This window comes from Malania oleifera, chromosome 10 (genome assembly GCF_029873635.1).
Source record: "Malania oleifera isolate guangnan ecotype guangnan chromosome 10, ASM2987363v1, whole genome shotgun sequence".
NCBI classification, from domain to species: domain Eukaryota; kingdom Viridiplantae; phylum Streptophyta; class Magnoliopsida; order Santalales; family Ximeniaceae; genus Malania; species Malania oleifera.
The window spans coordinates 84,738,541-84,750,159 of NC_080426.1; the positions used below are offsets into that span (position 1 = coordinate 84,738,541).

General features: G+C 33.9%; 1 protein-coding gene across 1 annotated transcript; it reads right to left on the reverse strand.

The window, feature by feature from the left end:
• Positions 1 to 8,399: 8,399 nt before the first annotated feature.
• Positions 8,400 to 9,370, reverse strand: LOC131165758 (uncharacterized). Its single transcript, XM_058123800.1, has one exon. The coding sequence runs from the start codon at positions 9,226 to 9,228 to the stop codon at positions 9,025 to 9,027; it is 204 nt and encodes a 67-aa protein (XP_057979783.1). The 5' UTR covers positions 9,229 to 9,370; the 3' UTR covers positions 8,400 to 9,024.
• Between the last annotated feature and the right edge of the window lie 2,249 nt (positions 9,371 to 11,619).

Here is an 11,619-nt window from a genome sequence, read left to right on the forward strand (position 1 = left end):
AAACATAATGCTAATATATATTTATTTTCTTGAAATTAAATGTTGTAATATTGTACATATATTTTCATAAAAACAACTAACTTAATTTATCCCCTTATCTAATTTCTGAAAAGCCCCTACAACAACTAGTTTTGCACCAGTAGGGTTCCCTGTTTCCTAGAACAGAAATTCAGTATTTCTACGTGTACTACGTTTTCTACAATTGTAGGGAAGGGCAAATACTGAATAAAAACCTTACCCTGAATTTGGGATGGAAATCAAACTAGCCCCACCAACGATCCACTCCAGTAGATTTGAAGAGAACTTTCCCAGGAGTGTCGTGGTGGCCTCAGATCATCGAGCCGGCGAAAATACAGCCCAGAAACTTAGAGAGGAGAAGTGGAAACCGAAGTGGAGAGAGAGAGAGAGAGAGAGAGAATTTGTTTTGGGTTAAAAATCTACGCTGAAATCTAGATTAGGGCTATTTATACACTAGACTTCGTTGATGAGCCACGTCATCGCCATGAAGGAAGTTCGTCGACGAACCCTATTCCTCGTCGACGAAATTCAGAGCTAAAAAATAGCCTCTTGGTATTTTCTCGTCGACAAAGCGCACCCTCATCAACGAGCCCAATATGTCACGTCGTCGACGAACGCGGACCTGCTATGCCCCCTTTTTAATTTCCTTTTTTTTTCCTCTTTATTATTTAAATATCATAATTCTTTGGGTCACTACACACAGACATTCAAAGAGTCTCCCGAGAGATACACACATTCGGTGTCTCTCTCGAGATACACACATTCAGAGGCTATCTGAGCTGAGACCCAAGTCAAATTTGGGACCTGGGTCCATCAACCCCTGATTCTACGTTCAGCACAAAAGGTGACCCGTTCCCCCAATGGGCCAAGTCCAAGTTCATAAAAAAAAAAAAGAAGAGAAAACTCAAAGCCCATTTACCAAGTCCCATTTAAAAAGCCCAAAATCTCGGTTGAAAAGTCAAGGCCCAAGTCCCATTTAGAAAACCCAAAATTCTGGTTGAAGAGTCAAAGCCCAAATCTCAATTTTAAAAAGAAAAGAAGGGTTAATGCCTAAGTCCCATTTATTTTTTAAAGAACCTAATAGATATGATGTATTCCCAAGATGAGGGGGGTGAATTGGAAATTTAAGAAATTCTTAAGTCAAGTATGTCTTATTTTTGAAATCCACAATCAGTATTAGACAACTTAAGGTCTTTGTAAGCAATTACAAAATCCACTGATATTTAGATATACGAATATTTGAAAATATGCACAACAAATCAAATATAAATATAAGTGTGGAAATGTAAAGAAAGTAAGGAGAGAGAAGAGAGAGAGAGAGAGAGAGAGAGAGAGAGAGAGAGAGAGAGAGAGAGAGAGAGAGAGAGAGAGAGAGAGAGAGCACAAACACAAAGTTTTTAACGAGGTTTAGCAATCCCGATATGCTCCTTGTATGAGAGACTTAGTGGTTTTCTATTAGAAAATGGGTTTACCCGAGACAAAATTGACACTACACTTTTCATCAAATCTAAAAATGAAGATATGCTCCTTGTTCAAATATATATTGATGATATTATTTTTGGAGCAAGAAATGATGATTGGTATAATGAGTTTGCCAAATGCATGCAAAGTGAATTTGAAATGAGCATGATGGGTGTCTTCTCAGGACTTCAAATTAAATAGGCTAAATATGATACTTTCATTTGCCAATCTAAATATGTTAGGGACTTGCTAAAGAAATTTAATATGGAATATGGTAAAATTCTTGGTACTCCTATGAGTTCTTCCACCAAACTTGCTAAAAATGAGCAAGGCATCCTTGTTGATGTGAAATTATATTGTGGCAAGATTGGTAGTCTTTATACCTTACTACTAGTCGACTTGATATCTTGTTTAGTGTGTGCATGTGTGCTAGGCTTCAGACCGCTCTTAAGGAGTCTCATCTGTTAGTCGTAAAAAGAATACTTAGGTACCTAGTTGGAACTGTTGAGTTAGGTTTATGGTATCCTAAGCATATGACATTTGAGATTGTTAGCTACACTAAGGTGGATAGAAAGAGTACTAGCGACACTTGTCATTATTTAGGACAATCTCTGGTTTCTTGGTTCTCCAAGAAACATAACTCAGTTGCCTTATCCACAGCCGAAGTTGAATATATTGCGGTTGGAAGTTGTTGTGCTCAAAAGCTTTATATGAAATAACAATTTATGGATTTTGGATTGCACTATGATACGATTCCGATTAAATGTGATAATACTAGTGTAATTAACATTTCAAAGAATCCTATCTCACATTCACGAACCAAACATATTGAGATTAGACATCACTTCATTCGTGATCATTTGCAAAAAGGGGATGTGACTCTTGAGTTTGTGTGCACAAATGAGTAGTGGGCTGATATTTTCACCAAACCCCTTCAGGAAGATAGGTTCATACAGATTAGATGAGAATTAGGCCTAATGCATAATAGAGATTTCGCATAGAAATTTGATAGAATGCACAAACTTAGGGGGAGCTTCTTATCATAGAAAATATATGGCTCTGAAAACTTTAAATCTATCATTGCTTTATACTTTATGAATATGTTTGTGGTTTGCAATGCATGACTATCATATCTTTTGCATATTGATAGTTATATTTATGTTTTCTATTTTGATCATATTGAACTGTTTGAGTTGTTAGTTGTGGATAAATTGTAAATTTGAACTCAATCAGGTCATTTTTATTCATATATTTTTGGGAAATGCTCCATTTTCAAATGACATGCTGCTGAATTTTCTAATAATATTCCCAATCATATCTTGTATTTAAATGATTCTTAGTCAATGCCTTGTTTATATGTTTTAAATTTATAACCCTTTTTACTGTTGCCAAAAAGGGGGAGAAGAGGCAAAATTGGGTACTTGGGATATGTGTTTAAAATTTTAAATCTTTAAAATTCTCATTATGCATATTGTTAGGGGGAGCCTTTCTTGGCTGTATCTAATTTTGCATGATGTATTTGTCATTATCAAAAAGGGGGAGACTGTTGACCTTATAGGTCATAACCTATTTTGATTATGATAAATGCTCCGGTATTTAATGTTTATCAAGTTTGTGTGCAGGTTCATATTAGTAAGATCATATGATGGCATGAGATGACTTGAAGAATAAAGACCCAGAATAGTCATTTATTGTAATCTATATTTTGTTTAATTAGGGTATGTAATAGTAAGGTAGGAAAAGTTTGTAATAATTAATACATATCATGCATGAAGGAACTAATAAGCTCAAATACCTAAGAAAGACCCTAGGTCCTTGCATTATCACATATACTATCAGAGGAAACAATTAAATTGAAACAGGACTTAAGGTATAAAAATTATAGGGCTTTGGGCGACCGCCTTGGTGTTCAAAACACCTCGATCAACCGGATAGTTGAATGGTCAAATAGTTGACCTTACTTCAGGCGACCGAACTCAAAATAACTTGAGTGTCCATGGTCGACCGAACGCATGCCCTTGGATTTTCCAACTACTCAGGCGCTTGAATATTAGCGTTCAAATCACCCTCGGGCAACCAAACATGTGAGTTCGGTAAACCGAACTTGCGGACGGGCGACCGAACCTCGGACAATTTGGAAAATCGCCTTATTCAGCCACCTGAACCATTATTCAAGCACCCGAAGTTCAAAAATCACTTTTCTTCTTGTGTCTGTTTGGGCGACCGAACCTATGGCTTAGTTGACTGAAACTCTCGGGTTGGCCTAATTTTTACCGAGGTTAAATGGGGTTAAATAGGGTTAATTTTCTTAAGCTCTTTTAAAATAAATTTAATAATTCCCTATGTATCCCTAATGGTTATAATTTAGGTATTCTCTATATATATGAGTTTATTTGCTCATATTAGCAAGTAATTAGCAATCCGATTAGCAAAATATTCTATGTATTTTTGAGAATCTTTTTGCAAAATACAAAGCCTATACTCTCTCTTACACTCATTGCTTTACTAAACCAAACTTTGTGAGGGTTGTTTGAGTGATTATACATTGCTCTATTTTGCTAGGAAACTCTCATTGTATTGTGTATTTGATTTTCAGATTGAGAGTTGAGCATAAGATTTTTCCCTCGATTTCATTTGATAAATCAGTGTATAGGAAATCTAGTGGCTAGTGAGTCTTTGCATTATCATTGCAAGACTCATTGAACTTGTATTTTTTAGTGTGCAAAATCTTTTCACAAGCTCATTTTTCGAATATCTCTTTGTGCTTGAATATTGAAAAAACATTTTTTGAGATATTCTGAATACTCTTGGTAGAAATCATTGAAACCCAAAACTGTGATTGAAATTTACATTCATACATAGTTTCAAAGATTAGCTTGTTGATACACTCTTGTCCTTGATTAGATACAATCATTACTTTGAGTGTTGATTGCACACATATATCACTGAGCTTATTGTTCTTATATTATTGGTTTTGCATTGATTAATACTGGTACAAATCTACTTGATTAAGAAGTATATTACTTGTACACAAATTGTATTGTGATTCTATTGTATTCTAAGAGTGGCTTGAGGGGGCGTTAATCCAGTCCGGAAGGATTGGTTGTAAAATATTGAGGTCAGCCTTGTGTTAATTTGACCTGATTGTATTTAGGTGCCGCTCCACCCATGAAGTGAGCCTTAGTGTAATCCTTGTGCTTATGAGCCAAGGTGGGGACGTAGACAGTTTGCCGAACCTCTATAACATATCTTGTGTCATCTCTCTTTATCTGCTTTACCTTGCATGCACAATTAGCTCACTTGTGTAATTTAATTTCAGCATATATATATATATATATATATATAGATTTATTTTATATCTGCACTAGATTGACCTTAGGGTTGTGTAATACTGCTGCTAGTTAATTAACCTAGGGGAGAAATTTTAAAATACCAATTCACCCCCCCTCTTGGGATTACAGTAAAGCTAATAATGTCCTTTAATGTTTAGACAAATCTAAATTTTAAAGGGAGTTTATGCGCAATGGTAAAGTTGTCATGGCGTGACTTGAAATTCATGAATTTGAGGCATGAAAATAGTCTCTTGGAAAAATATAAAATAAGCTTGCGTACTATAGACTCATTGTGGTCTGCCCGTTCCTCGGACTTTGCATGGATAGAAGCTTTGTACATCGGGGTGCCTGTTTGAGGAACTTAAATTTATTATTAGGATTAATGTGTATAAATGTTATGAATTTATGATTAAGATTAATATCCTAAACTTATGATTTGTAACATTAAAATTGATATAGGTTTGATCGGGATGGGGCATAAGTATGTGTAATTTCTATTCTAAGTAGATCTTCAATTAATTTCACACATCAATATAATTAGCCCAACAATAACCAAACTTCAAGCTTTTTTATCTCTCTCTCTCACACACACAATCTCCCTCTACCTTTAATCTAATTCTTTTCCAACATAATTTCTCCCTTGTCTAATATGAGTTTGTTCACCTACCTCTCCTCCTGGCTCCTTTGTACAATTTTTATGATTTCTACAACTTTCTTTGTTTTTATTTCATTGAGGATAATAGGGTACTCTCTCAAAAACCTCTAACATGAGTGTTCGCAAAACGATCTCATTTTTTTTGTTCTCAATATCAAAAGGTGCTTTGAGCAGAGAGATGGAAAAAGAAGCACCGGTGGTTCTTTGCATATTCAAAAACTTGCCTATTTGTATTTCTCTGTATACTAGCTAGCTATGGGCACGCGTGATGTGCATGCTCCACGACTTTTGAGGAATAATGGTAACAAAATAAATTAATAAATAAATATATATATATATATATAAAAAATAAGTTAATATATTTAATGAACAAATAATTTTAGGATAGTTATAGATAGCTAAGGGTATTTTTGAAATATTCATGGATAGTTATAAGGATATTTTTAGAATATATTTTGGGTAGTTATAGGGATTTTTTTTGGAAATTTTGGGGGCAATTATAGGGCATTTTTTTTAATGAAAAAACTAGATGAAGAAAGAGGAATTCCCTTTCTAATATTATAGATGAAGCGAATTTAGATGAAGACAAGAAAACATGTGCATACATTTGTCCCTCTTGATCAGTGGAGATGGGGAAAATAATAAAAAATGGTATTTCGCGAAGATTAATCAACACAATAAAGCACGTGAAATAAAAAAATGGAAGAGAAAAAATAATAAATTTAGCCCCAATATACACATGATTAATTATTTTAATCAAAGGAATATATACATAAATTAAATTCAATTCTTTTATGAGCTCAAAAAATAGTAGATTTTCATAAGGAATCCAGGATGACTTATAGTAATTTTTGTAAGGTCTACCCTCACTGTACAATAGCAGACTGGAATCTTTTGCCCATAGTGTATAATTTTAACAAATTTATAATTTAATAATAATAAATCATTGTTATTAATTTTTAATAATTTATTATTTATATTTTATAAATATTTAATTTACTACTAGATATAAAATTATTTATCAAATCATTTTAGTTATAATGATATGAATAGTTTAGTTATTTAATTTATATGTTATTAAAATATATAAATTACTTAAATAAAAATTAAATATAAAAATGTACACATTATTAATATATATTTTTTTCTTGAATTTAATAATATGATTTAAAATGTGATGTAACATATTATTATGAAAAAAATAATGTATTTTATGTATAAATTTTATAAATAATTTTAAGAGTTTTAAACTATGAATATAATGTAAAAATTTTACTATAGTTAACAAATTTTAAATCAAATTAATAATATACTATCATAAATAAATTTATAAATTAAAATAATTTCTACTTCACTTTAATCTCTTAAATTTTATTTTATTTATTTGTCTGTGTGAATAAGAATTCCCGGATTCTTAAACAGAGAAATATTCATGAAATTATTTAAAATTTCCATTACTTACTATAAATAGGACTAGTTAAGTACTACTTATTTTACAAATTATTATAATTATTATTTACTGTTTAATATAGTGAGCCAATACTTAAGTTTTCAGAACTTATCAAGTTCAATGCTTATATATTATTAGCACTTAGCAAATTCAATTTTTTTTTTTTAGCTCAATACTCATTGATATATTATTCTTGAATGATCATCAAAGGAAATAATTCACCATTTTTTTGACAAGAACATGAGAAGCTCATTTATATAAACGATGAGTTTGAATAACCTTTTACTATGTTTATCTCATGCTAAGTTGTTAGCAACCACATTCATTTTAATTGTTGCTTGCAATTAGATTTATTAACAATGTGGACCATAAGAATTGATAGTAAAAAGAAAAATCATAGGCCTCTCTTAAAATTTTAAAAATCATAGAAATTTTTCTGGATATTTAGTTTCTAAAATTTATACGCCCTCTATAAGTTGAAAAAAAAAAGTATAATTAATGTCTAGAAAGTAAGAATTATTAATGAAAATTCTGATCAAGTTGCTGCTGATAACCAGTTCAGAAAGAAGACAACCTTTGCTGTAAAAAGATCTACCCTCATTAGAGAGACAAAGCTAGACGAGTCCACTGGAAGACAGATGTGTGGAAATCTAGTTGTTACCCAAAGTATGCATTTGTCCTTTGGCTTGCCGTCAAAGGAAAACTTCTTACAAATGATAAACTGTATGATGTTGGTTTAAACCAGCTTTGCTCCCTGTGCAGGTCTGAAGTGAAATCCATAGATCATTTATTCTTCAAATCCAGCTTATCAGACTCAGTTGGAGCTCTCTAAGAAGCTGGTTGGGAATTAAAAGGAAGATGACTACCATTAAAGCATCTCTTAAATGGCTTCACAAAGAGGCTAGAGGGACAGGTATTCAAAGTATTTCCAAGAAGACTTGTTTTGCTGCTACAATTTACTTCATCTGACATTTCAGAAATAAAGTCAAATTTGAAGGAAAGGTGAAGCTGTCATCAAAACAATTCAATCACATACTTATAGGATGATGTACAACAAGTACCCATGGCTCTCGGTTTGGAAGGATCCCAGAATGGAAATTCAGTGATTTGTTTTGGTTTTATGGCTTGTATTTGCCTTTGTTGGTTCCCATTTCCTCCTCTTGAAAGGTTTTAATGAGGTAATGCTTTGCAAAGCTTGATTGGCACTGAGTATGCCCAATTTTTGTGTTTTGTCTTGATTTACTTGAGGAGACTTTGTTCCCGAGTCTTGCATTTGCTTTGTTGATAGGTCTATAGAGTTATTGCTTTGTAAAGCCTTTTTGGCACGGGGTATGTATTTGCTTGATTTTGCTTGAGGGGACTTGGTCGCCCCTTTTTTCCTGCCCAGTCAGTTTGTGTATATCCGTTTTGTTCAATACATTTACAGTTTGATCAAAAAAAAAGAAAAGAAAACACAAAGGTGAGACTCAAACTCAAGAGAGAGTGACGGAAAAAGATTTCCCAGTGGCAGTGGGCCTCTGCATATTCAGAGGCTTGGCTGTCTGTATTTCTCCAGACAAAGTGAATTTAGACGAAGCCAAGATAAAAACATACATGAATACCACCTGATCCCCGCTGAGGATGAGCAATTTCCCAAAGATTATTCCACAGACAGGCACAGGGAACGAAATCGAAAGGGAAAGATAATAAACAAAAACCTGCATCTATGCCTCCTCCTGCTGCGGAGAATTGGAAATTAATTCGTCAATGATTAATCCACGCGAAGGCACAATTAATTGCTGGAAAATCAAAGGAATCGACCCATTCATCTGTGTTGGAAGGAAGAGGCAGACCGACGCTAGCCGCTGACTATAGAGATTCAAACACGTCTCTTTCTTTTCCAGAGATCTCTCAGTGTCAAAGAGCAGAAACCCATATTAATTTGAAATCCACACAAAAATTATTAAAAAAAAAAAGATGATCAGGCCATCCTAATGGCATTTCGATGCCTATCCATACCAATACAGTTGTGCTGAGTTTGACCAAAAATTAAGAAATATACACAGAAAGTAAACTAAATTTTTTTTTGGGAACATAACATAAAAGAAGGTACGTAGGTGGGTAAGAGGCTATGCGTACAAGACCAAACGCCTGGCGCATAAAGTGCAGAAATACTTCCTCTTGATCTTGAAGCAGATGGGGAGAAAGCAGAAGCTGCACTTGCTCTCCACGTCCATGGCTTCCACGTTTCCCCCGCAGTAGGGGCACGCCCCGGGAGCTTTCTGCCGACCCAACACCCTCTCCCCTTCCTCACAAACCAACCCCAAGCACATCTTGTATCGACAATTGCAGCTACCTAACTCTTTCTCTCTCTGTTGTCGAGACAGACAGACAGAGAGACCGTGTATCAATTTTATATATGTGTGTGTGTGTGAGAGAGAGAGAGAGAGTAGAAGAGAAATGAAAATTAAAGTGAATTATGGGCGCTGGAAACTGGATGGGTGTTACTTTGTGCGGCGGCCGGGAGTATTTATATAGGGAGAGGGGTTGCTCTGTGTCGGGGGGCCCATCCGTCGTATGTCTCAAGCTGTTTCCGGTGCCATCTCGAAGGGTATTATGGAAAATAGCAACAAAATGATGACTACCTTTTACTCAGATCAAGAGGATGGAATACAAAAGACTTTTCTGGTTTGGTTAAAATACGCAAGTGCCTTCTCCTCTTGAAAATGGCAAGAAGGGCAAATCTGCGAGAAGATTTTAAAAAATAGTTCACAGTTTACGTAAATTTAGCCTTCTACAACGCAAGTATTTGGTGAACGCAGAGCGACCTCTGGGAAAATGTCAAAAAATAAATAAAAAGGTGAAAGATTCACTTCTCCTCACGTCTAGATCATTGGACACTCGTAACCGCTCATGCCACATGACTTCCCTCATCATTGTCAATGTAGTTAACTTGTGTTAAGGGATAGTGCCACGAGGGAAGGCATGTGGCATTTTTCAAATTTTAGAGGAAGTTCTAAAATCACAAGAGAAGTGAAAGATTAAGTTCTCATAAAAAAAAGGTCAATTTTTTTTTCTTTTTGTCTTTATTTATATAATACTTTTAAAAATATATTACCTTTAATTATATTTTTGTTTTTCCCTTGGGCATATGTTACCAACATGATACAATTTTTCTTCAAAAATATTTTTTCCTCTTTTTTGTCTTTAAAGCGAGAATGAAAGGAATTTATCAAAGTGCAGATCGGATATCGAGAAATGTTCGATTTTGGGTTAGTTTTATTGCCGAGAGCACCAATTCTTTTAAAAAATTGAACAAGTCAGACATTAAGATTTTGAATGAGTTTCAACTTAAGCATCAAAGAGTTTATGATAGACTTGAAAAAATAATTTCGTGAGTTAAACCTCCACTAGGGTGGATAAAACTTAATTGTGATGAGAGTTGTAGGGACAATCTGAGTACTTTAGAAGGTGAAAGAATTATTTGGGATTGCCATGACATGATAAAAGCGGCTTTTTTAAGGTATTTTAGCAATGATATGAATAATAGTGCGGAATTAAAAGCAATCAGGGAAGGAATTCGTTTGTGCAAACGTTTGCATTATTTTAATGTGATTATTGAAAGTGATTCGCGAATTGTAGTTGATTGGTTTCAAAAAAATGGATGTATTTTGTAATATCTTTGAAAATTTTGGGAGAAGCTCGTGGTGGAGCTAGAAGGAGTGAATGTCATGATGATGCATCAATATAGGGAAGGCAATAGTGCGACTGATTTTCTTATTAAAGAAGGAAAAATGAGAAATAATGTAATTTACGAAAAATAACACCTTCTACCACGTTATCTGAAAGGTATTCTTTGGATGGATAAGTGAGGTTTAATTTCTGTTCATCGGTAGTTCATCTCTAGAGTTTCGTTTGGTGTATTTTGTTTTGATTTTAGTTGCATTTATGTTCTTATCTTCTTTGTTAGTTATGTTGACCTAGTTTGGTTGCTGGCTGGTGTTGGTTTTTTTGGGAGGGTTTTTCTATACTCTCCCTTTTGTTTTATCTTATAACCACGGTATTCTTTCGCCAAAAGTGAGGGTATATTAATAAATAAATGAAGGTGCCGCCCTCTTTTCTTAAAAAAAAAAAAAAATACTGTAACATGGTTCATTTGCACTTGAAAATTTTTTCCCTTTTTGCCTTTAATTTACATGCTGTTGCATAATTCTTTACCCTTATTAACCCCTTTCATGTTAGCATAAAAACAATAGAAACATTTCTATCAAATGAAAATCAACCTTCAATTTTACATTCATATCGAATTGAAACAAAAATAATAAATTTTTGGCTCTCACTTTATATCTCCTGTCAAATTTCCTACTATATTACCTTATAATGAGAACAAAATATGTAAAGTACCTTTAAAATAATAGATAAAAAAAATCCAACAACCTATCCACTATGCCATAAAAAACCATTCAATCTATTTTTTCAAGTCATTATATTCAAACCCAAAGACTCAGAAAGTTAACTCCAACTCTCGGAAAACCCCAACCCCTCCCTAGCGACTTGATGCCAAATTGATGAAGAAGGGAAGCAATCTATTAACTAATTTTATGGAGGGATTAGGAAGGTAAGGTTTTGATTTTAGAGATTTAGCTTGTGTAGTGGAGAAGGAATCTAGAGGATCAGAGCTTGGAGTTAGAGTGGGGGTTGTTGGTGTACCTAAAAGCTAGAGT

Coding starts and splice junctions, on each gene's coding strand:
- LOC131165758 (XM_058123800.1), bottom strand. CDS start 9,228: ATGTGCTTGGGGTTGGTTTGTGAGGAAGGGGAGAGGGTGTTGGGTCGG.